The 27,050-nt window shown below is 40.6% G+C and overlaps 1 protein-coding gene across 11 annotated transcripts in view; it reads left to right on the top strand.

The window, feature by feature from the left end:
• Positions 1–27,050, top strand: part of LOC133558893 (nuclear factor 1 X-type-like) — a 266,583-nt gene that overhangs the window by 164,789 nt on the left and 74,744 nt on the right. The window contains exon 3 of one of the 11 annotated variants that reach the window (XM_061910114.1): positions 6,456–17,768. The exons of the other annotated variants lie outside the window; for them this stretch is intronic. Coding sequence (XP_061766098.1) covers positions 6,456–6,496 — 41 coding nt within the window. The 3' untranslated portion in view covers positions 6,497–17,768. Of the gene's footprint in view, positions 1–6,455; positions 17,769–27,050 lie in introns of those variants that run through there. 11 annotated transcript variants of the gene reach the window in all.

The following is a 27,050-nucleotide window of genomic DNA, read 5'->3' as shown; positions in this document are numbered from 1 at the left end:
CGAGCTACAGAATGTACAATGTGCAAATTTTAAGGGGACAGTGGCAGCTTTTAAGAAGAGAAAATACCCCCATCGCCACGTGTATATTGGCAATTTGGGGGAAACCCTGTAATAATAATAATACTTTGCTACCTATTACACAAAGTTTGTCTTTACATTTCTGTCTGTTTTTAGCATTTTTTAGCAAAATATCAAAATGGACCCTGCATGCTTTTGACGTTTTAGTATGGTGGAAGAAGTTTAGACACCCAAGGTTTAAGTCTTTATAGCGTTGTGCGTTTGAATAAATATTATCCTCCAGAATTATATTCATACACAAGACGTCATTTCAACCTGTTTTCCACCGCACCTGTCTTTTTTCTGATTCACAAGCCCAATTACCAAGCCAAAATGAAAGGTTTTACCCCTGCATTTAGGATCATTGACGTCAGTCCATGCAGATCTCCACACTGGTCTGTGGTGAAGAATCTTACGTGTTTTTTTTTTTTTTTAATGCTGTACCTTCATCCTAAAATGCTGGCTTTAGTGACAGATCCTTATTTATGCATGGAAACATTCCAGATTTAGTCCTTTTCAAGTGTGCGCTGAAATGATCGCCTTAGCTGTGTTTACAATGTCAGCCACATAATGAAGATACAGTTGTTTGAAGCATATTGCATTTAGGGCTGGGCGATATGGCCTTTTATTAATACCGTGTTTCCTTGAATTGCTGCCGGGGCGCTAATTAATTTAAAACCTCTTCTCACTCCTGCGCTTACCAAAGGCATGCAGTAAAAGTAAGCATGCGCTAATTATTTTAAAACCTCTTCTCATTCCGGCACTTACCAAAGGCCTGCAGTAAAAAAATTTGTGTGATGTAAGCTTGGACCTTAAATCCTACGGAATAGCGCTTAATCTTCTTCCCTTTATGCGATTTCAAATTACCGGTATTGAAATCAGCCTCCTCCATTTTGAAAATCATGTTATTCAGCCCGTCCAGGATTTCGGGATGTTGCGATCGAGCCAGTTCATGCTATCAAATTCAGCCATCCCCACAAATCGTGCGTGACCTCACAAATTTGCCAAATCACCGCAGTTTCCCAGCACATTTTGTGTAGTCACCAAACTAACCCTAGCAGCACTCAACCATGACGCAACTGTCTAACCATTTAAATGTGGCCCTGCGATTTTGCCACAACCTTTTAAAAAATGTTGCAAAAAGATCTGGCAACAATCACGAAAAAGCCTGGAAAATCCTGGAGGGACTGATTATTACGCAATTTACTTTTCATTTGATAATTATCGTTGTTTACTACAGATGTCAAAGTGACAAGCATATGTTACAACTAATGTAAAATTCGATGTGAAAAGGCTTTCAATTACTAAAAAAAAAAACACTTTGAAAAAGCTTGTTGTTTAAAATATAAAGTTAGGAACTGAACTGCATTTGAATGCATTACATGTTTTTTCTGTCAAGATTGAAATACAACTCAATCGGCATTTAAAACACTTCTCTGTGGTATAAATCAGTAAATCTCAAACTCAGGCTGAAGTATTAATTAAAAACATGGCAGAGGTTTTATTTAACAAGTCTATGTAATATTTTCGGCAACTGTAACAGCACACACAGTTTGAACAGTAACACTGGGTTTCAATATAGGAAAATAAAACACTGCAATTAAATCAAGTGATTCTTTGGCATACTCTAGATCAGTGGTTCTTAACCTTATTGGAGATACCGAACCCCACCAATTTCATATGCAGATTCACCGAACCCTTCTTTAGCAAAAAACAAAACATTTTTTCAAATTCCAGATAAAAGTTTTTTGTTTTTTTTACTGGTGCACAAAATCAACCTTGCATGAACCTCACCTTGTTCAAAGAACAAAACCAACACAGAGCCTAAATTCACAACAAATTACACGCCTGCAAATCAGATGGAAAATTAGAGGGAACATTGTTTGGGGGTATCCATAATACGCTGATAGAGAGAAGTTGCGGCGAAGGCTCCGTCAACACCTGAGGCCGACTCCCCGAACCCCTAGGGTTCGATCGAGCCCAGGTTAAGAACCAATGCACTAGATAGAGCCCCATACTTCAGTACCACAGTTTAGAGAATCGCTGTTCTTGATATGTATTGAATATGCTTTGGTGTACATTTTGCTCCACAGTCACATTTTTAACCCGTTCATTGAGTCTGTGAAGCAGTTAAATTCTGGAAGCATTCCCATATTGCAAATGAAACCATGCCTACCCTCTCCAAAAGTATGATAATTGCTCTTTTGAAAATATATACTGTTTAAATATATACTGTATCTTGAATTCGTCTGGGCGATTTTTTTTTCCAGACACTGTCGAAAATATACTTCATAAACATTACATAGGTTCACCCGGTCACAAGATTAGATCCACCTGCACAGTTTCCGATTGGTTTAGGGAGTGCGTAAAAATGTCACTGCATGGCGCACGTCGGTGTTATTATGCACATGCTAAGATTATATGAAGTGATAGTTTATCCTACCTTTTTTGTGTCCTCATAGCCTGAAGCTCCTTCCCCTCTAAATAAGTGCTTCTACTTGCAAAACCCAGCGAAAAGAGTCATCCAACACTGTGCGCAAGCTCATGTCTAAATGCATGAACCTTATGATTTGACACTTTGGCATTGTTTAACAGAAATATCCAACATTGTAACATTTATAGGTCAGAAAAGACAGAATTTGTCTTTGGTCCCTTTAAAGGGGAACATTATCACAATTTCAGAAGGGTTAAAACCAATAAAAATCAGTTCCCAGTGGCTTATTTTATTTTTCGAAGTTTTTTTCTAAATTTTACCCATCATGGAATATCCCGAAAAAAGACTTTAAAGTGCCTGATTTTCGCTATCTTAAAATCCATCGTCCATTTTCCTGTGATGTCATTTAGTGATGCCAACATGGCGGATAGCACAGCAAGATATAGGGACATTAGCTCGGATTCAGACTCTGATTTCAGCGGCTTAAGCGATCCAACAGATTATGTATGTATTGAAACAGATGGTTGGAGTATGGAGGCAGATAACGAAAACGAAATTGAAGAAGAAACTGAAGCTATTAAGCGAATAGCTATTGACGCTACTCGGCGATTGTCTGCCTTAGCATCGCCGGTAAAATGTGCAGACCAAACGATCGGGACTTTCGCATCTTGTGACACTGGAGCAACTTAAATCCGTCTGTTGGTAAGTGTTTGTTTGGCATTAAATGTGGGTGGAGAGAAAGGCTGAATGCAAATATAGCTACAAATGTACATACAGCTAGCCTAAATAGCATGTTAGCATCGATTAGCTGGCAGTCATGCCGTGGCCAAATATGTCTGATTAGCACATAAGTCAATAACATCAACAAAACTCACCTTTGTGATTGACTTTATCATTGGAAATGCATTCGCAGGATATCCATACATCTCTGTGCCATGTCTGCCTTAGCATCGCCGGTAAAATGTGCAGACCAAACGATTACGACTTTCGCATCTTGTGACACCGGAGCAACTTAAATCCGTCGATTGGCAAGTGTTTGTAAGGCATTAAATATGGGTGGAGGCAAAGGCTGGATGCAAATATAGCTACAAATGTACATACAGCTAGCCCAAATAGCATGTTAGCATCGATTAGCATGCCGTGCTAATTGATGCACACTTAACGTAAATCAACTTGAATCCGTCCCTGATCGTGTTGTTACACCCTCCGACAACACACCGACGAGGCATGATGTCTCCAAGGTACGGAAAACAGTCGAAATAACAGAAAAAAACAGAGCTGATTAGACTCGATGTTTGTAATGTGTTTGAGAAAATAGCTGATTGACTACCTAGGTGATGTCAGGCTGTGACGTCACTGCTCTGTGAGTAAATAATAGAACGGCGTTTAATTTGTCAAAATTCACCCATTTAGAGTTTAGAAATCGGTTAAAAAAATATATGGTCTTTTTTCTGCAACATCAAGGTATATATTGACGCCTACATAGGTCTGGAGATAATGTTCCCCTTTAACTCAAGAAAGAGGAAACGGCTCATTGACGTATATTATTTCCAGGCTTTTACAGGCACCATAAAATGATGTGGACACCCGAGCCTTGAGTTAGACTCATGTGCAATACAGTGTTATTTTCGAAATGTTGTTAATGTAAAAGTGTTTAATCTGTTTGACCTAATTTGACAGTTTCAGAGTAGTGAGTATCTCACCTGCAACTCCATGTGTACCCTGCAGTTAACTCCTGTATATCAGTCCGACCTGATTTGATTTACCTCAGTTGACTCTCGCCTCAGCCAAACATTTTCAGGTCATGCCGCTTTTGGCTTTAGCGGTAGCCTGATCTGGCTGTAACCCCCACAAACTCCGACTAAACCGCATGCTTGTGTCAGAGCCATATTAGCGGTAGACTCTCTGGCCCGGCCTGCGACGGTAATGGCCGATTAATCGACCGGTGACATTATCAAAGCTCTCCTCAGTCCCAAAGCAGCTTAGCCTCTCCAGAGCCTGGCCAGAACACCCTGTTTTTGTGTGTGTTGTAATGCAGTGTTTGTGCAACGCTACAGTGTTGTCATAGACCTCCCCATAAAAATAAGAAAAAAAGAAAGTACAACACAAAAATAACTGTTCCCACTGCTGCATGACAACAATAATTCCATCACATTCAGAAAAGGAAGCTGCGCTGAAGCCCGCTATATAATTAGTGGCATGTGATCGAAAAGCAATATGGACAGCAGAGTTAGTGACAGAGGGGAAACAGAAGCAGCTGTGCCGGCAGACTCAAATAAGCACACACAACGGCCATGAGAGTAAACACAGTTTAAATCCACTCTGGGATTACAAATCCACTTATAGTGGGTCAACTCGACTATGTCAGCTGCAGATCCCACACTGATCCCGCTTCCTCTCCACACTGTTTCATGTTACATATTTGAACAAACGCGTATGAACATGATGAATTCTTACCTGATCAGTCGCCGCGTTTTTTTTTGTGTGTTTTTTTTCCCGCAACAGGTCACGCACATACTTACTGTACCGCGTTTCAGCCAGTCCACTCCCACTTTTTAGATGTTGCCATCTGTCAGGCCCCATAGTATTTAATATTCCTGCACATTGCATTTAACTGGCAATAAATTGGTATAATTGGAAGACCAAATGAGAGCATGGCTGCCAAAGAGCAGAGAGTGTCTGCATGTTTTTGTGAATGACTGAAGGAGTGCATCGTCTGTATGAGTAATGGCACATATGATATTGACTTTAATCACATCTGTTTATGTGATTTCATCTCCCTCCGTTCCCATTGGACATTCCCGAGTTCTTGGAATGGACCGCAGCCGGGCCTGCCAAAAATAATCGCTTGTTTGCTGCTATTTGCTTAAATCTGTCAAAGAGGCACTGTTGGAGCCCACGCTGTTCTGCTGCTTCCTTTTAGCTGGACGTGTAATCATGTCAGGGCCCGATTGTGCCAATGTGTACTATGTTCTATATGCTCCTCTCGGCTGTGTGCGAGGGGTCCTGCGTCCCCAGGCGTCTCAAGCCACTGAGGCTCCCTGACACACACGCAGCCAGCTTCACTGTGTGAAACGCCTCAGTATCTCAGCGAGTAGAAAGCTGGCATAGACAACTGGATTCATCTCTGTGTGAAACCAGAGGACTGTGAAATAGAAAAATATGCACACGTACAAGTGAAAAAGTGTCAGACTGGGGCTTCGAGGGGATTCGTGTTTGCATTTGTCAGGCCAGAGTTGGTTCGGAAAAAAGGCCTATGTCCAAAGAGCATGCAAGGTGAGCTGATGCCAGGCATATGTCAGCTCACACGTCCCCTCCCTTATTTTTTTGTATTTTCAAGTTCTCCTGATCAGTCCTCCCTCTCCATCATTTCTCCCAACTTATGTCTCCCTTTTTTTTTCCTTTCACATGGGGTCGGGAGGCATGACAGACCGCTCCCAGCTGGAACGAGCCCTGAAAGCATCCAGGGATATATCGGTTATTATTAAACCTGCTCTCAGATTGCCAAATACCTCATCACTCATGTATGCACGCATACTCATATGGACACATTCAGGCACCACCTGGCAGAGGGAAGCAAACGCCTCCCTCCCTGAAGATAGACTCTAACAAAGTGGAATAAAAAATAAGTTTCTGATGAGAAGTTGGGGAGGTTGTCATAAATCTTCCCCTCTGTGATAGCTAAATGGCAAACACATGTCAATGATGTCTCCCTGGACGTAAGGTTTTGCAGCCTTTGTAGAAGAATTCAGAGTTACTGTAATTCTTCCATCTCATCAAGACAGGCCATGCTAAAACTGAACAGCCCATGAGAAACTAATCACATACCATACTGATTTTTTACCTTGCAGTAGAATCAGACCAGATCACATACATCTGCCTGTCCAAAACAGTCTGTATAACTTGAACATAAAATTGTGACCCTTTGGCTGGAACTGCAGGAAGCTTTTTTTTTCCACCACAGGCCCATCTGCTGAAGCTGGTTTCTCTGTATGCAGACTGTAACAGGAAAGGTGATACAGTGGTACCTAGACCTACGAGTATTTTGAGATACGAGCTGTTTCTCCGCTTTTTGCCATGCTTTATGTTACGATTGTAATTTCAATTTAGCTGTCGGTTGAAGGGGTATTTTTCATAGAGCTGTGCCGTTTGAGCACTATCCGGTTAATAAATTGTTACATGTTCCGGCTTTGTTTACACAAAAAACAAACACAAGGTTTGATTAAACAGCTGACATGCACATGTTAGCTACACTCACGACACACTCCTGCCCTCCAACCACCGGAACTAAGAAAATTAGTGCAAAGGAGAAGAAGCAGACGACGGAATCAGAGAGACATTAAAAATTTGTCCAACCGGTTAGCCGCCTAACCGGTGTGTCAGCTCTGCCGCAGCCAGCGTCCAAACAAGCAACATGTATTTGTGAAAATATTGATAAGCTGCACATGCTATGTTGAACGTGTTTTAGTTTGTCCTGTCTAGTTCTGACTCAACAAACTAGACGGTTGAGCATTAACATTTGATACACAGACATACTGTGCATCTTGCTTTTTGTAATTTCCTGACCTCTCCGTTCACTCAAATATGTTTGTGTGCAACATAAACATTGATTTCCTAGTTCATATTGTTGCACCACAAAGAAGCGGCCCTTAGGAGACAGCTACACGTCTGCTCTCAGGTAAATGCTGAAAAATATTACATTATTACCTAAAATGATTTTAGTTGTTTGTAGTTTAGGCTATTTTAATGTTTTTTAATCAATATTTATTTTTTGAAACATACTTTTTTTAATTTTAAAAGGCATGTTGAAAGTGCTGTTTTGGGAGGGCCAAGCACGGATTAAAATGTGTTGAACTAATTTCAGGGGGCTAATTTAAGATACGAGTGTTTTGAGTTTCAAGCTCTGTGCTCGTAAATTTTGGTGCCACTGTATTTATGCAAGTAAACTCTAGGATTGGAAAGGCTTTAAACCACATTCTGATGGACTGACTATCCCTATTAAGCAATATTTTTTGTCATCAACTATACACTGAGAAATTGAGATATTTTTTTTTAAAAAGCTTGGTCATTTTAACAACATTCAAGCAAAAACAAAAATCCTGGCTCTGCACCAACATTTAATGGCTTCACGCTTACTACTCTGCATTTTTTGTGAAAATTAGTTAAGTGTTTTGTGTATAACCTTGCCAACTCACAATTAGTTTGTGATGAAAACAGAACCAGTTGGCGCAGGTTAGAATCATCTAAAATTGTCAAAGTGCAGAAGCAGAACTTGATTATGACATCTTGTTTTGGCTTGCAGTGTTCTGAAAAATAATACCAATTTGGAATTGATGACAGATGTCTTCTATCTCCCGTGTATCAACCGTATCTGCAAATTAATTGCCTTTCCTAGTTGGTTGTTGTTTTCTAACTAAAAGTCAACCGGCAGTCTGCTGACCAAATCCGGGTTCTGAGATAAATCAGCCCTAAGTACAAGTTCAGTTCACAGTGTGGTACTGGAGCAACCAACTAGATTCCAGTAGATCGTAAAAAAAATCTGAGCACTCTTGTCAGATCGAGGAAATTTGACTAAGTTTTCTGACTAATGAGAACATACGGCTTCCGATTTAAGTTATGTCTCTTGTGACTTTATTTATGACTATTACACATTTGGTGGGGTAAAAATGTTAAGGTATTGCATAGCTTCGAATGGATATATCCTCTTGAAAGCCAGCATCTTCTGCAGTGCGCATTGTGTTTTGCATAACAGGGCTATTATTTCCAAAATATAAAATTCTGACTAAAGATATAGACCAAAACAAATACCCACTCTATAGAAGACTATAAAAAATTATGATTGTAAAGGCATTGGGAAAATTGGGCTCCCCGAAAAGTTAAGTTTAGGGATATGTTGATCGATTGGCCGACTTCTGTGAAAACGTACGTGATCGCCATTGCCCTTCAATGCTGATCATAAACGCCAATCCCCTCTTACTCACAAGCAGCTCACAGCTAATTACAGTACGTGTTTCTATACACAGTGTGTAGCCGCTCTAATGAATTAATAATAATCCCCACTATTACAGTAAATACGCTTCATTTAATTGTATCTTAAATATCATTATCCAGTAACATTATTACCAGATGTCAAGGCAAAATATGTTACACAACAAGAGTAGGCCAGTAGCAGGCATGCAAATAGCTGAGATAACTGCTAATCTGTCTTTAAACACCACTAAGAAAAAAATCGATTAGCAAAGTTTAAGATGTGAAGATGGAACAATGTAACAGCAGAAAGTAAGCAGCTATTAACAGGAAATGAACAAGTAGATATACAGCTATATAACCACTGCCGATGTGTCCGGATTGTCAAAGTCAGTGCACGACACGTAAGAGGGCGGATCAATCCATAAAATGGTGGCGTCACCCCCAAAGGTATTGTCAGTATATGAGCAATACTTGAATGATCAGTGCAATATTTTTGTCTTCAAAAATTTTTTGTTCTTTTTGTTAATGTTTATAAGCTCAGGGAAGAAATCCCTAGAGACAGGAAGATTTTGAGGGCGAAAACCAAAGGATTTAAATATGTAGGTATTGTGAATTAGTTGGTACTATTGACTAAACAATTGTATGTAATACAAGAATAAGGAACTGGTTTAGTTGAATATGTTTCCAATAAATGGTACTAATATGACAACAATAGATGATATTTTCTTTGTTTTATAAAGTAATAGTCATTTTCCTGTGCACTTTATTGGGACTCAAAAGGCAAAGAGCTTTGGTACGTATAACAGTGAACTTGAAGCTGAGCCTGAATTTGAGCTTGACTGGGTCAAAGCCAGTTGGAAGCCACCCCTCCCCTCCCATTACGTGTTACACCCTCGCCCTTTCTCTCAGTGTCGGGATTAAGGAGCAGTGGCGGCATCAAAGACCTGTCACCACTGGAATTAATAGAGCGCCACACGTGCATGAAAGCAAGGTTGTGCAACTTGAGACGGGGTTTGGGAGGCATTTGGAGATTTGACATGGGGGTATTAACAGTATTGACAGGGAGGCGAGTTTGTTACAGACAAGGTCATAGGGCAAGCGACGGAAAGCGTGTGTGAAATGATATATAGTGTGGTTTTCAAGGTCCATGGGTGTAACCATACATGTGTTGAGAAGCCAGGGCAAAGAGAGGTTATGTTTAAAGGTCAAATCCTTCGAGGGTACATGGGGGAAGTGTTCAATCTGAAGTGGGAATGAATAGAGCCACTTAACACAACTTAAGGCCTAATGTCACGCTTGCTTACGCTTCACATGGTCCCTCATGCTTGCTTATCTCTATTTCCATCAGACAGGCCCACACCGCTAGGAGCCTTCCTTCACCCTGCCTCCTTAAATGTAAATAACACTTCCTGAACTATACACACATACCTGAGCACTCCCACCTTTTTCCGCAGGTTTCTGGTGCTTTCCAGATCAAATGATAGCAGCTATATTACAGCGGAGACTCAAATGGATTTGGGGGCGGATAGAAAGGGAACTGACAAAAAGAATGAGTGCGATCCTCTTACATATAGGACATGCCTTAGAGTCCTCCAGGATGTCTCGGTTTAAGAAAGCGTATTCAATCATGTGGCTCTTCTTAGAAAACGTGAAGACACTCATGGAATGTAGTGATGTACAGTATGCACATATGACATAATGAGTCTATGCAGGTTCATACCAGTGCAATTGTGATCATCTACAGACCCCCTGTGAGGACACAACCTCAGCTAGGAACAAGCCACCCCTGTGTTTCCCCTCCTCCTCCTCCTCCTGCATATCCTGCCTGCCCCGTCTCTCCAGGAAACGCTCCTCCTCCCTTCCTTCCTACATCCCTCCCTCCCTCCCGTTTTGCCCTCCTTGACTGTTGTCGGGGTCTTTATCACAGCTCTGCCCCCTTCCTCTTTCTATCTGTAAGGATGAAAGAGCCAGTGAAGTCCCTTTGAGCATTATTCCGCGTGTACATATATATCGTTGTCAGTGCAAGTGTTTCTTTGTACATGGGGGACTTGCTAGCTCGCTGTGTGAGGGCTCCCATTGAGCCAGAGCAGGTGGGCTCCTGCTCCTACAGTTCTGTTAATCACTCCTTTCTCTCTGCGGCTGACTGGGTCAGGCCGAGGGCAGCCGACATACAGACAGCCAACTGTTAATTCCCGCCCGAGCGAGGAGAAGTCAATGGATGACGAGGCACACGGTGCGCTTATTAGCCAATGTAGGAATGCTTCAGGTCTTGCATGTGGGCTGCAGAGGAAAGTTGCCTTGCATTTGAGTGTTTTCATCACCTTTGCTTTTAAAGTCGTTTGAACCGGCATCTTATTATCATCATATCATGTGATTGTTTATTGTTTCGCACAAAGGACAAAGTAAATGGGACAAAGTGGGCTGAATTGGAAGTATGTCTTTTAAAGAAAAATCTGGCCTTGTAAAATATGTCCGTCAGTTGTCTAGCAACATACTTTTAACTATGGAGATGAGAGATGCCGTGGGATGCTATACGGTCAGTGATCAGGTCAATGTAAATGAGTTAGGCGCATTTTTAAAATCAACCCCAAGCAGACTTTAAATAATACTTTTACCGGGTTTTGAACAAATAAATGACAAGCATTTAAGTAAAACATTTAAAATATGTTTGTGTAAGATATTCTGAAAATAAAATTGCATTTCCATCAAGATATTGTTTTTTTTTCTTAGATTAATTTAAATAATGCAATCAATCAATCAATCAAACTTTATTTGTATGACACTTTCCCTACATATAAAATGTAGCACAAAATACTTTTAATTCAAAAACATATTAAAACCAGTGCCTCCCACCCTTAACCCCCCAAACCCTAAACCCATGTCCCCTCTACCACACACATAATAAACGTCATATAAAATTATATGAGGCTGAGCACCCAAGAATCAGAGAAAACGATCTTAAGGAGCCGAGTGTACCAGGAGCTGCATAAAATTGACCCCGTTTCAAGTTGCACAAAAAGCAAATCATTTACTGTGATTAATAGCAATTCATCCAAAAATAAAAGTTCGATTAATCTGAATTTAAAAATGTATAAGGGGGACGGTGTGGCGAAGTTGGTAGAGTAGCTGTGCCAGCAATCTGAGGGTTACTGGTTTAATACCCACCTTCTACCATCCTAGTCACGTCCGTTGTGTCCTTGGGCAAGACACTTCACCCTTGCTCATGATGGGTCCTGGTGAGCGCCTTGCATGGCAGATCCCGCCGTCAGTGTGTGAATGTGTGTAGGAATGGGCGAATGTGGAAATACTGTCAAAGCTCTTTGGGCTCCTTAAAACGGGGTAGAAAAGCACTTTACAAGTACAACCCATTTACCATTTACCATTAATTTGACAGCACTGTTGTGTTGCTTTACGTTATTGTGAGCTTACTCAAAATTCAAGGCCAGCATTGTGATATGAAACTGATGCCTTGACAAGGTTGGAATTAGGTAAAATGTTTGACGGTTGGTCATATTTACCAAACCAATTATTAACCCTGCAAGTCAATATGCTATGTCTTCATATGGTTGTAAGTCACTCAGGTTTTTTTTTTTTGACAAACTTTGTTGCTCTGTCGGATAGTTCTGCTATGCATGTTCACTTTCAAAGCAGATCCCATTAAAAAAATTCCCAGATGCGTGTAAATATGTTGTGAACATGTTCAATATTTGAACCTGACATTAGTCTGCTTGATTAAAATTGCTGTTGGTTTTGCAGAACTTTACCTAGGGTAGCTAGTGTGATGCATCTAAGGTCAAATGTGTCCATTCTAAACAATAGATGTTGAGTCCTGTGGGACACAAGGCTAAGACCACTGGTCACAACATGTGATGTCCAATTTGGTACCTTTTGTTGTTGACATTTCCTGACTACTCAGATCTAAGTATATCTATGGCTAAAGTATCAGGCTACTGTATATATTTTCACCTCTGACTGATTTACTCAGTAAAGTTCATGGCTCATTCCTGGCCTGCATCCAGTCTAAACTACAGATACACAAATCAGACAGGTCATAGCATTAACGGTGAAAGGCGTTAATCTCTAATCTCTGGTTGAAAAATAAAAAAAGTTACATGACGTATTGTGAGCTGTGGATTATTATTTCTGATACTTTGGCCAGCAACCAAGAGATTTCTAAATCTAGCAGGGATCGCTGAGTGTGTGTATGTAAAAAAATAAATAAATAAAAGTACACAGGACTCATTCTATCTTTTTTGATTGACTAAGAACGGGGAGCAATCAAATGCAAACACGGGAGAATGCACAACTTCCCAAAAAGGCCTACTTAGGTATGTTGTAAAGAAAATATAAAAGTCGCAGTATTAAGTAGAAACCTACCTCCCGGTTCTTCTCTCCCACATTGATGTTTTCTTTTTACCGTCCCCCTTCCCATCAGGCTTAATGCCTGTTTACAGCTCCATTTAGGCTGCATGCGTGGAAATTGGGTAGGGGATCTTGTGGGTTTTGTGTCCTTGGAGATAACCAGTGAGTGGGAGGTGACAAAGGTAGCATAAGCTGTTTGAGTGCACGTGTCTGCTTTAAGTGCAGGAATAGATCTCTGACAAACGAAAGTGCGGAGGGGTGTGCATTTGTCAGTGTTGTTTGAAAAGCCAGAGGAGAGCTAATCTGCGCGAGTCACTCCACCTTGTGTTTGATCAGCCCGTCATCTCTGCCTAGTATAGATGTCTCACTCCACTATCAGCAAAAAACTGAAAGGGGGAATTTAAGATTATCACCTAGAGCAGAAATGCAGCAGTTGTGTGAGCATACTTCCAAGTAGGACACGGTTTCTTTTGTGAGCTACTATAGAGTGTTTAAAAAAAAGTATTCTCAATTGGATCAATTTTAATTTGAGAGTTTTTAACAAAGTCCACATCGTACTCAAAGCTAGCGATGTCTGAGAACCATGACTTAAACGCTCTGTCTTTTAAATTCAAGACAAGAAAGAAATTCTAGCATTCTGCAGATTTTAAATGTTACTGTTTTAAAACAACACTAACAACAAATCAACATAAAACTGGCTAAATCTATGCTTAGAAGACCAGACAGATGAAAAAATAAATGAATATATAAATAAATAATTCTAAATAAGTAAATGTTATGCTCTTAGAAAGAAGCAGGGTAAGACATAAAACTGCTTAGGATCAAGGCCTTTTGAACTACAACCCAATGTGACAAAGTGTCCCCTCAACCCTTCTCTTGTAGTAAAATTTTAAACATTTGCTCCATTACTCTACTCTGCTCATTAACGGTCTCTCTATATTTATTTTAACCCTAAACCGTATCCTTGTTAAATCTCTGCTCTTTCTATCCCAGTAATGATTTGTTTGGCATTATTATCAGCTCTGTCATTGTCATCCTTGTCCCTGCATCCACAACAACGTAATCCTCTCTAACCAATCCCTTACATCCCAGATTCCCCATCAGCCGATCAATAATCCTTAATAATGACGATTAGCTATGAATCAGTCAAATGAGGTGAGCTGCTAGCACAATAGATCATACCGGCCCGTAACATTACCATTTGCCATCAGATAGTCTGCCTTGTTGATCACGCATGTCGATGTTGTAAAATTATAAATGGGATGCTTTTGTATTGCACCTTTTACACTAATAGTATTTAATGGTACTTAAGCACTTTATAACGTTTCCTCATTCACCCAGTCGCGCTCATATTCAATCACCGATGGCTCATCAGGAGCAATTAGGTGTTCATTGTGCTGCTAAGGACCACATCTACATGGTCTTTGATGGAGCCACCATTTCATGTGTCAGACCGAGTTGTGATAGACCCGGAATGAACGCTAGTACAGTGTCATTAACGTTTTATTTCACATGAATCCCCCTTTCTTTCCGTCTGTTTTCCCCGGAGAGAGACAATCAACGAGGTCTTCAGTAGTTTTGCCACAAAACCCCCTGAGTGGATTACATCACCACGTCTGGTAATGATGCTGTAGGTCACGAGCCCATGCGCATGTTGTGACTTCATACTCAACTTTACGGTAATATTAGAAACAGTTGTTAGCAGCGAAGACACACACAGGGGCCTTTTTATGAAGATACTTATACAATGCCTTTTTGTTTCACTCCTTTCCCTCTCTTGGTTCTCTTTTATAGACAAGTTATGTTACCAAAGGCTTAATGTGTGTAAAAAAAAACAAACAAAACATTTGCGTTAACTTGCGAAACCAACCAAAATTGAATGAGAAGGCTCCACAGCTGGGCAGTGATTGAGGAGCAAGAAAATAATTATAAGGACGGGGGCAGGGGGATAATTGCAGGAAAGGGGATTATTAGTTTGTCACTATCCTCAGTCTAAAAGCTCTCTGACCAAGGCCGTGGATAAGTGAAATCATATGGCGCTCTCATCACGGAACATAGAGGAGTGCGTAGACAATTGTAGAGCCTGTAGGTGTACCACTTAACAACCATTCAACTGGGCTCATTAAAACATTCGCTAACTCATTTATGCTATGGTCCATATGGTACTGTGAAATTGGGAAACGTGTTAGTGCTTGCATCATTACTCTGTTGCAATTTGTGTATTACCATTTACCTAGCAGCGACATGAACATGAAAATGTGAACATAAACAATTTTATATCCTGTTGATTGTACAAAAATGATTGTTAATGATGTCTTGAAACATCCATCCATCCATCCATTTCCTACCGCTTATTCCCTTTTGGGGTCGCGGGGGGCGCTGGCGCCTATCTCAGCTACAATCGGGCGGAAGGCGGGGTACACCCTGGACAAGTCGCCACCTCATCGCAGGGCCAACACAGATAGACAGACAACATTCACACTCACATTCACGCACTAGGGCCAATTTAGTGTTGCCAATCAACCTTTCCCCGGGTGCATGTTTTTGGAAGTGGGAGGAAGCCGGAGTACCCGGAGGGAACCCACGCATTCATGGGGAGAACATGCAAACTCCACACAGAAAGATCCGAGCCTGGATTTGAACCCAGGACTGTAGGAACTTCGTATTGTGAGGCAGACGCACTAACCCCTCTGCCACCGTGAAGCCTGTCTTGAAACAGCTAAGGCAAAATGAAGTGCTTTACTTGACTTCTACCGGTAGAGGTATTAGGGCCACACAATCAATAGACATTGAATTGACATCAACGTTTTAATTAGTGCGATAACATAACTGCAAGGGGCAAAGGTGTTTTTTTTTCTCTATACCGGCATTTGAGTGACAGACATGTTAACAAATCAAAACTGTTGGTTCAAACAGGAAGAAAGAGGTTTCACTCTGAGCATCGCTCACACACCTGAGCACTTTTATTTAATAGTAGAATTAACTGAAGACAGTGAGCCCTCTTTTCAATCCTCCACAATCATTGTCTCGCTGGGCAGAGAGCAAGATTGCTAGCTTTACATACACAGGAAACACAGACAGGAAGCCTCACGACTCACTAGTTATAAGTTCCGCAAAGTAACAAAAGTTAGTAGGAAAAAAATATGATTACAAAACCAAATGTCCTGTTGTGGTTATATTGCAGCTTCAAACCGAATAGGCAATATGAGCCCATCAACATGGCTGAACGATCCAGAATGCCATGATGGGGAACAAAACAAAAAAAAAAGACATTGTTTTTCCAACAGTGAAAAAAAGCACTTAAAGATGTTCAGTGTTTATTTAATTTAAATTTTTGCTTACTGAAGTGAGTAAGTTGAATGTATTTGTTTAATTATTTAGGATAGCAGTTATTTACCTCTACAGTATAATGATAAACATTTTTACTGTATTGAGAAATAATATCCTTTGAAATGGTTACTTGCATTATTATTATTACATATAATGATTACATTATCAGTACAGTATAGTTTTATCATTTTCTGAACTTAAGAGCCTGATGCAGACAACTGCTCTGAGTTTGTCTGCATAAAGCCATGTATTTTTCAAACTAAATTATTGCCTATTGTTCTAATGTGTGGCACCTTGAGACAAGAATATGTTGATTGAAAGTCTAAAAGTAAATGTCTTCCTTTACTTGTTATTTTCCTAGTTTTATTTACGTGGAATAAATAAAAAAATTACAAATCAAATCGGAATTTTGGAAAGAAAAATTGCAATGATTTTTTTCTTCAAAATCGTGCAATTCAAATTTCTGGAACTTATGGGGAAAATACACAAAAACAGGTATCAACAAGCATAATGAGATCCAATTAACACACACTAGCATCAACACTTGAGTTTAGGGAATTATTTCATGTAATAGAGGAGAATACCAACAAAGATCATGATTTAATGATTTCCACATAGTCTAAAACTGAAAATAACCTACTACAATGTTAAACTTCCATCCATTTTTTGCCGCTTTTCCCTTTCGGGGTCGCGGGGGTTGCTGGGGTCTATCTCAGCTGCATTCGGGCGGAAGGCCGCGTACACCCTGGACAGATCGCCACCTCATCACAGGGCCAACACAGAATGTTAAACTTGATACACCAAATAGCCACTTACTTTATTATGCTAAACATGTGCATCTGTTTGACCTAATAACAAAAACGACAAAAGTATGAAGGCACACGGAACCTTCAATCAAAAAGCAGAAAATAATAAAAGCAAGAAGTCATCAGACCAAAAAATAATTCTTGCTGAGAACCACATTGTGTTAGTCTCCACTAATGAATAAGAAAAAAAAACACAATTTTATATGTTCAGGGTCTACCCTCCAGGTGTGAGCGCTTGTGAAGTTGTCTCTTGATTGCCATCTGCATGCCTCCTTTTCTCCACTCCACCGTGAAGGTCCTTGGCTTTAAAACATCAAATGTAACACTTAAAAGCTCGAGCCCAAACACTTGAGCATAGTATTTCTCACACTTGAGCATGGTATTTCTCAAACAGAAAGCATCGCTGGGGACGGAGGCTTCGAAAACACAAAGAGCTGAATGAGAGAGCGGAATAATTTTTTTTGTTTGCACTTGGCAGTGTTAATTTTGTCAGCAGTTTTGAATTTAGTTTTAGTCTGTCTTTTGATGAAAAGGTATTTTAGTTTGTCAACATTTAATCACCTAAATTGATTTAGTTTTAGTCTAGTTTTAGTCGACTAGATTCCTGAACATACAGGTATCAGTCGACTAAAATTACAGTACATTTTGTTGACTGAAATATAAAGCACACCACATCTTTGAAGATACCTTGAAACTACTTTTAGGGTTTTTTCAGGGTATCTCAAAAACTACGTTCACAAAAAGACCATTGGTTAGTTATAGACCATGTTCTATAACTAACATATAGAACACGCTATCAGTAAGTACATTTTACACTAATCATACTGTGTATTTTTATTATCTTACCTGATATTTAGTCAAATTTTAATAATATATGGCTAAAAAGGTCTTTAAGAAACAAACTAGTTGTATTCTATATTTTGTATAACTACACTGGCGGTACACATTTGGCATCCTGGCCACTGTCCTGTTAAAATACAACAACCAGTGTTATAAATCTAGAACGTATATATATATCTCACACAGCTGTCTTTCTTTGTGTGGTAGCTTGAAAAATGACAAATATGGTCTTTTGGTTTGTCAGGTTGTGCAATTACTGCGATGAGGTGGCGACTTGTCCAGGGTGTACCCCGCCTTCCGCCCGATTGTAGCTGAGATAGGCGCCAGCGCCCCCCGCAACCCCAAAAGGGAATAAGCGGTAGAAAATGGATGGATGGAGGTTGTGCAATTACCGTATTCTTCGGTCTATAAGTCGCTATTTTTTTGTAGTTTGGCCAGGGGTGAGACTTGGCCAAACTAGAATTTTTTTTTATTTTTTTTCTGGTTTGGCCGGATCTCACCTCCGGCTGGACTGTGGAGAAGACTGCGATTTATAGTCCGAAAAATACGGTAACTAAACAGTTTGCGAGGACATTATTTAAAATGCGCTGTACACGTATTTTATTAAATTGGCAGACAAGCTCGCCAATGGTATACAACAAAAGTAGCAGTAGAGTAAGCAGCCTTGCTCCTGCTCCAGCGTCTCAAGCAGTAAAAGTAATTCGGTACAGAGTCTGGATGGTTAGCCTGCAGACAGTGCATCCCTAATATCTTCTCTTTCTTCCAGGTGGAGAAGACATATTGTATTGAGGTGTCTAACAATACCGGAGGGATGTAACAATATGAGAATATGACATCACGGTTACTGTGACCAAAATTATCACGTTAATCATTATTGTGTTATTGTTGAAAGTGCTCAAAAAGCACTTATAAAAAACACTGAAAGCTTTTGACAAAAAAAAAGTGTTATAAACAAAACTGAAATAAATACACACTTTTAGAAAAGCCATTACTTTGCACATCTTGTGTTTTTTATGCCTCACTCATAGTGTTAGAAAAGCTATTTCTTTGCATAGCTTGTGTTTTTCATGCTTAGTTGATAGTGTTTTAGTCTTAGTATTTTATCTGTATTTATGGCTAAGCTTATTGGTTATACTGCAGCACTTTGAGAATTATTTAAATAAAAAAAAGAAAATACGTTTTTATATTTCAGGCAGACGTGTTGAGTTTTACTCTGTTCAGCAGTTCTTGAACACACCGTAAAAACACCTGTGTTTGTTTTCCTGAGGAAAGATTGAGCATCATAATTCTGTTTTAACAGAGTTGCTCAGATAGCAGTGTGTTTGAATAAGTTTAGATTGGACGATATTGACTTTTATTAATATCTCGATATTTTTATGCCATATTACGATATACGATATATCTCGATATTTTGCCTTAGCCTTGAATGAACACCTGATGCATATAATCACAGCAGTATGATGATTCTATGTGTCTACATTAAAACATTCTTCTTCATACTGCATTAATACATGCTCATTTGAAACTTTCATGCAGAGAGGGAAATCCAAAACAATTTCAAGCACTTCATTCTCCCGCGGGTGACTTTTTAAATGAAAGAACAAATTAGTTGTGCTGCTACCTTTTGTAGCAACACTTCTGCTGCATACTTTGCATATTGCTGTTGTCTGCTGAATATCTTGCCGCTTGAAGCCAAACCACCGCCAGATGATGGACCCCCTGCTGTTTTTTTGGGGCATTAATTGTTCTTCCTCCATTTGTGATCAGTTCCACACCTTCTCTCTCTTGTAATGTCACTCGCACCGCTCCGCTTGCACCATCTGCCTCAGCTAGCGTTAGCCATGCTGCTACCTCTCTGCTTGGTGAGGGTGTATGACGTTACACGCGCGACAGTATGGGACGTATGTGAGAAGGAGAGAGGAGAAGGAGTGAGAAACGCCTGTAGTGTAATGCCCGCAGCTAAAAGCAACTGCGTGAGAACATATACTCAAATATTACGATATAGTCATTTTCTATATCGCACAGAGGCAAACCTGCCATATGTTTTATATCCATTTATCGCCCAGCCCTAATTGGGTGGGGTATGTTGTTTCTTAGTGGGCAAATACGTTGCTGTTTTCATATTAGCATTTAAGCTCATGATCTGGCACCAGTCTAAAGTGCAGTAATCAATTAAGTCAAAGGGCTAGCACTAACCGTCGAGAGTTTTGCTGTGGTCATTATTAATACCATTTATTGTTGCACCATTATAATACAGTCTTGTTTCCAAGTAAAAAGTCCAAACTCCTTACCTTACAAAGACAGTAGTTCTGATTGGACCCCCTTGTGATTTATACCGTTCCCTTTTCTCCCACATTCTACTGCGGTCGGATAACTTGTCCCACCTGCTGAAAGAAGTAATTAAATATGATAGGATTTGATCTCTTTCAACATTTTTGTCTCGTTTTTATTTTTCGACTAAATTGTCAATTATCAGGACCGTCAGTCTTTGAGATGATGAAGAACACCGTAACATTGACTTTGATTTGTGCGTTCATCTGCGTTGCTTGTTTATTTAGGCAACTTGATTGATTTGTGTGGAAAGTGACATTAAATAAGGCAATGATCCGCCCAAACATTAACTACTGTCATGTACCAGTGATTTATCTTCTGAGCTTTTTTTATTGTGTGCAAATACCATTTTAAGGGTAAAACCAACAAACCAATAAGGCTTAACAGTCTCTATAGCCAAGGTCTGATATCGCTTATTTTTCTGTCATAATCCTCTTAAGCCGTGCGTTTGCTCTGTGTGACATGTGAATTAATCACCATGAACTTGGCCTCTGTCATTTGTTTTATTGTTCGTTTTAGTTCATACGCAAAAAGAACTGTCCTTGTGTTTTGATAATGCTTACTGGTCTCGAAATATAGTCAGAAATAACAAGTCTTGTCCGACTTGTTTCAGCTATTTCCACATTTATGCATTCAAATGATTGACATATCTGTGAAGTATGTTTGTGTTCAACAGTTTTTACACAGCACTTTCTCGCATTCACTCTCATCTTCATATCTAATTGGTGGACAAAGATCATAATTTGGATATAATTCCCTAAATTAAACGCTAAACTTCAGACCATCACAAGACTTTTTAGGCCTCAGGTCCTCTCACATCTTAACACAACAATCTCCTCCTTTCTGTGTCTTTATCTAACGTGTCCTCATTCAACTCCTACCAGCTTTATCAGAGCGTTTTGCCTGGTTTTGCAGCCGCATTACTCAACATCAATCTTGCTGGGACAAGTGAAATGCCTTAATGAGTAAAATCCCCACAAAGCTGTTAGTACAAGGATAGTAAGAGCTTAAACGCCCCAGTGGGAAATACTACACATAAACTAAATAGGTGTTTTACTGATTTCAATAGAAATGCTCAAGGAAGAATTAATGCAGCTTATACCCTGAAGAGGCATTGTTTCCGTACAAGTTTAGGATTATTCTTTGTTTTCAACTGCAACACATATTGCAGGCAATTTGTAAACTTAGCCCAATAAATGGCAATAATAAAGTTAAAGTACCAATGATTGTCCCACACACATTAGGTGTGGCGAAATTATTCTATGCATTCGACCAATCACCCTTGATCACCCAATGGGGGGTGAGGGGAGCAGTAAGCAGCAGCAGTGGCCGCGCCCGGGAATCATTTATGGTGATTTAACCCCCAATTCCAAACCTTGATGCTGAGTGCCAAGCAGGGAGGTAATGGGTCCCATTTTTATAATCTTCGGTATTACTCAGCCGGGATTTGAACTCATGACCTACCGATCTCAGGGCGGACACTCTACCCACTAGGCCACTGAGTAGGCAAACAATGCACAGATGCTACAAAAATAAAAGTGGTGCAATTAGCTGGGACAGCTACATGACTCTTGTAAAAGCAATTGGACTGTAAATGTTCATTATTGGGAAAATCCCTGCTTTTAAATCAGCGAGATTACCGTATTTTTCGGATTATAAATCGCTCCGGAATATACGTCGCACCGGCCGAAAATGCATAATAAAGAAGAAAAAAAACATCTATACGTCGCACTGGAGTATAAATCGCGTTTTTCGGGAATTTTTTTTGATAAAATCCAACACCAAGAATAGACATTTGAAAGGAAATTTAAAATAAATAAAGAACAGTGAACAACAGGCTGAATAAGTGTACGTTATATGACGCATAAATAACCAACGGAGAACGTGCCTGGTATGTTAACGTAACATATTATGGTAAGAGTCATTCATATAGAACATGCTATACGTTTACCAAACAATCTGTCTCTCCTAATCGATAAATCTAAACAACTCTGCCAACTCCGAAGGTATGCGCCGCTTTCTCTTGTCGTTTTCTGCTGCATATTTTACTACGTCCAGCTTGTAATCTGCAGTACATGATTTTCTTTTCGGTGCCATTTTTGTTCAGCCCTTCTCAGTTTTTATAAGTTACCGCCAACGTTGAAATGATCCATCTTGATAACTACGGTAGTAGCATATAGCAATTAGCATCCTATAACCCATAATTCACTTCTGCCATGACCCTCCCCCGCCGAATTCTTATTGGTTGACATGTGTGTGACGATTGCTGATGTGTTTGTGGCGATTGCTGACATTTCCTTTGTCTCTTCCGCGAATGAGATAAATAATATTATTTGATATTTTACGGTAATGTGTTAATAATTTCACACATAAGTGGCTCCGGAGTTTATGTCGCACCCCCGGCCTAACTATGAAAAAATGTGCGACTTATAGTCCGAAAAATACGGTAATCAGAGATAACTGTGTCAGCAACACAAATAGTGTGAGATGTTCAACCGATTGACTAATAAAATAAATAAATAATGATAAATGGGTTGTACTTGTATAGCGCTTTTCTACCTTCAAGGTACTCGAAGCGCTTTGACACAACTTCCACATTTACCCATTCACACACACATTCACACACTGATGGAGGGAGCTGCCCTGCAAAGCGCTAACCAGCACCCATCAGGAGCAAGAGTGAAGTGTCTTGCTCAGGACACAACAGACGTGACAAGGTTGGTACTAGGTGGGGATTGAACCAGGGACCCTTGGGTTGCGTACGGCCACTCTCCCACTGCGCCACGCCGTCCCTAAACCATGTTTACATACTGTATATTTCCTTTTGCACTGTATGACATAGTATTGTTATGCTGTCTACCTCGTACTTTTCTGTATCATTGTCTAAAATAAATGGGGGAAAAAGTACAGTAACATCTTGATTTTTGCTAAGCCATTCCAAAAGGTCAGACAAAGACCGACTCGTACAAAAACCGAAGCAAGAAACAATGTAAATCCCAATAAGCAAAAATTGATCCCAAAATATATTCACACAAACCACCTTTTAAAGAGAATAATTAGTTCATACAGAGAAAACAATGTAAAGTACTAGTGGTGGGTAAATGAGACTTCGACTGCACTTATACTGGGTTAGTGTTTCATAATGGCACCCAAATCCAAATAAAATTGAAAGTAATTTTATATATTTATGTGTGTGTGTATAAGTACATGTATATATACTGGGTGTGTATATATATATATATATATATATATAAGTATATTTACATATATATATATATATATATATATATATATATATAAGTATAAGTACATTTGTCTTATTTTTGCACTGTAACAGGAGTAGAGTTTGGCTAAGACTGGGCCACATGAAGTATTTATTCCAGGATCATGTTTTAATCACGTGACTAAAATTCTACCCGCTATTGTAGCCCTAAGTTATCATAGACCTTGAGTCATCATCAATGTAAACTTTATTATAAAATTATTTGGTTTGACACTGTTGAGTCCCCCAGGAGATGGACCAGACACAGGGGTGGACGAGATCCGCCCGGAGTTCCTTAAGGCTCTGGATGCTGTGGGGCTGTCTTGGTTGACAAGACTTTGCAGCATCGCGTGGACATCGGGGGCGGTACCTCTGGATTGGCAGACCGGGGTGGTGGTTCCTCTCTTTAAGAAGGGGGACCGTAGGGTGTGTTCCAACTATCGTGGGATCACACTCCTCAGCCTTCCCGGTAAGGTTTATTCAGGTGTACTGGAGAGGAGGCTACGCCGGATAGTCGAACCTCGGATTCAGGAGGAACAGTGTGGTTTTCGTCATGGTCATGGAACTGTGGACCAGCTGTATACTCTCGGCAGGGTTCTTGAGGGTGCATGGGAGTTTGCCCAACCAGTCTACATGTGCTTTGTGGACTTCGAGAAGGCATTCGACCGTGTCCCTCGTGAAGTCCTGTGTGGAGTGCTCAGAGAGTATGGGGTATCGGACTGTCTTATTGTGGCGGTCCGCTCCCTGTACGATCAGTGCCAGAGCTTGGTCCGCATTGCCGGCAGTAAGTCGAACACATTTCCAGTGAGGGTTGGACTACGCCAAGGCTGTCCTTTGTCACCGATTCTGTTGAAAACTTTTATGGACAGAATTTCTAGGCGCAGTCAAGGCATTGAGGAGTTCCGGTTTGGTAACCGCAGGATTAGGTCTCTGCTTTTTGCAGATGATGTGGTCCTGATGGCTTCATCTGACGGGGATCTTCAGCTCTCGCTGGATCGGTTCGCAGCCGAGTGTGAAGCGACCGGAATGAGAATCAGCACCTCCAAGTCCGAGTCCATGGTTCTCGCCCGAAAAAGGGTGGAGTGCGATCTCCGGGTTGGGGAGGAGACCCTGCCCCAAGTGGAGGAGTTCAAGTACCTAGGAGTCTGGTTCACGAGTGAGGGAAGAGTGGATCGTGAGATCGACAGATGGATCGGTGTGGCGTCTTCAGTAATGCGGATGTTGTACCGATCCGTTGTGGTGAAGAAGGAGCTGAGCCGGAAGGCAAAGCTCTCAATTTACCGGTCGATCTACGTTCCCATCCTCACCTATGGTCATGGGCTTTGGGTCATGACCGAAAGGATAAGATCACGGGTACAAGCGGCCGAAATGAGTTTCCTCCGCCGTGTGGCAGGGCTCTACCTTAGAGATAGGGTGAGAAGCTCTGCCATCCGGGAGGAACTCAAAGTAAAGCCGCTGCTCCTTCACATCGAGAGGAGCCAGATGAGGTGGTTCGGGCATCTGGTCAGGATGCCACCCGAACGCCTCCCTAGGGAGGTGTTTAGGGCCCGTCCAGCTGGTAGGAGGCCACGGGGAAGACCCAGGACACGTTGGGAAGACTATGTCTCCCGGCTGGCCTGGGAACGCCTCGGGATCCCCCGGGAAGAGCTAGACGAAGTGGTTGGGGAGAGGGAAGTCTTGGTTTCCCTGCTTAGGCTGTTGCCCCCGCGACCCGACCTCGGATGAGCGGAAGATGATGGATGGATGGATTGATGGATGGATTGTAGCCCTAAGTTATCATAGACCTTGAGTCATCATAAATGTAAACTTTATTATAAAATTGTATGGTTTGACACTGTTGAGTCCCCCAGGAGATGGACCAGACACACTTCAGCTTGCTAACCGGTAGTTGCTCTTTATGTTCTGTCATTTTTGTGTTTGCACCCTTATTGTAGTTAGTGTCTAGTGGGATTGAAGACTCCCATAATATATTTAACTATTACATTGAACAATGTAAGTTAACTCAAGTGTCACAAAATATGAGCCTGAAAGTTTAAGACACCAGCAATATAATATCAACATTACCCACCATTTTTTTCTTAATTCCATTTAGATCGATGATGGTGGGCAAAACAAATGCGGCACTGCATTTATTGATTCATTTATTATATTAAATACAAAGACCTGGACGAAATGTGGGCTGACGTTTTTGTAGCAGCTCAGAGAGGAGAATTATTAACATTAACATATTACCGTAAAATATCAAATATTATTTATCTCATTCACGTATGAGACTAGCCGGATGTCAGCAATCGTCACAAAAACACGTCAACCAATGAAAATTTGGCGGAGGCGGGTCATGGCAGAAATGCATTGTGGGAAAAGAAGATGCTACAGCAATCGTCACACACATGTCAACCAATGAAAATTTGGCGGAGGCGGGTCATGGCAGAAGTGCATTATGGGAGAGAAAATGCTACCTGCTATGGTACATTGGCGGTAACTTATAAAAACAAAGGGCTGAACAAAAATGGACCCGAAAAGGAAAGCCTTCACTGCAGGTTACAAGCTGGAAGTAGTGAAATATGCAGCAGGAAACGGCAATTGAGCAGCAGAAAGAAAGTTTGGAGTAAACTCCATACCTGCCATCATCCCCGGAGGCCTAACCAAAATACTCCAGCCACTTGACATCTCCGTGAATAGGAGCTTTAAGGCAGTCCTGCGCAGCCTGTGGGAGCAGTGGATGATGGAAGGAGAGCACAGCTTCACGGCAACCGGGAGAATGCGCCATGCAACTTTTCTGGATGTCATCGGATGGATCGACAAAGCATGGGTTTCAGTGACAACCGAAACCATCCTGTCCGGATTCAGAAAGGCCGGAATAATTGGAACTGCACCTGACGATGACTCTGATGTAAGCGACGTACCGATAGAAGAGGAAGCGGCGCATTGTCTTCCTTTGGAGTTGGCAGAATTGTTTAGATGAGACACCGAAAACAAAGATTTCATGGGATTTAGCGATCAGGAGTGACAGATTGTTTGGTAGATGTATAGCATGTTGTATATGTTATAGTTATTTGAATGACTCTTACCATAATATGTTATGTTAACATATCAGGCACCTTCTCAGTTGGTTATTTATATGCCTGTTGTTCACTATTCTTTATTTTAAATTGCCTTTCAAATGTCTATTCTTGTTGGATTTTATCTAATTAATTTCCCCCAAAAATGCGACTTATACTCCAGTGCCACGTATATATGGTTTTTTTCCATCTTTTTTATGCATTTTCGGCAGGTGCGACTTGTACTCCGGTGCGACTTATACTCCGAAAAACACGGTAAATGTTTTCTTTGATGTAGGGAAATGGTTGATTAGTCAAACTAGCAGAATTATAAAGCCTGAAACACTTTCATTTAACTGGCCAAATGTGCTGCTTTCTGACCTAATTGTGTTTGTACTTAACATGTCCTGACTAGATTTAAACACATTTGGTGGAAATTAATTACTTATGCTTTAAAACGTTGAGAGGTGAGGGTCACTGTGACCTAACAAATGCAATCATGTCCATAACATTGTAATTCATTGGTCTATGATTACATTTCTCCCACATAGTAAGGTTTTATTGCTGAAAGGTCAACTAGAGTCTGACAGTAGATAATTATATTTAATAGGCAAACC

The sequence above is a fragment of the Nerophis ophidion genome, linkage group LG01, assembly GCF_033978795.1.
Source record: "Nerophis ophidion isolate RoL-2023_Sa linkage group LG01, RoL_Noph_v1.0, whole genome shotgun sequence".
NCBI classification, from domain to species: domain Eukaryota; kingdom Metazoa; phylum Chordata; class Actinopteri; order Syngnathiformes; family Syngnathidae; genus Nerophis; species Nerophis ophidion.
The sequence above is the reverse complement of the archived record's forward strand: the minus strand, read 5'-3'. Positions and strand labels throughout refer to the sequence as shown.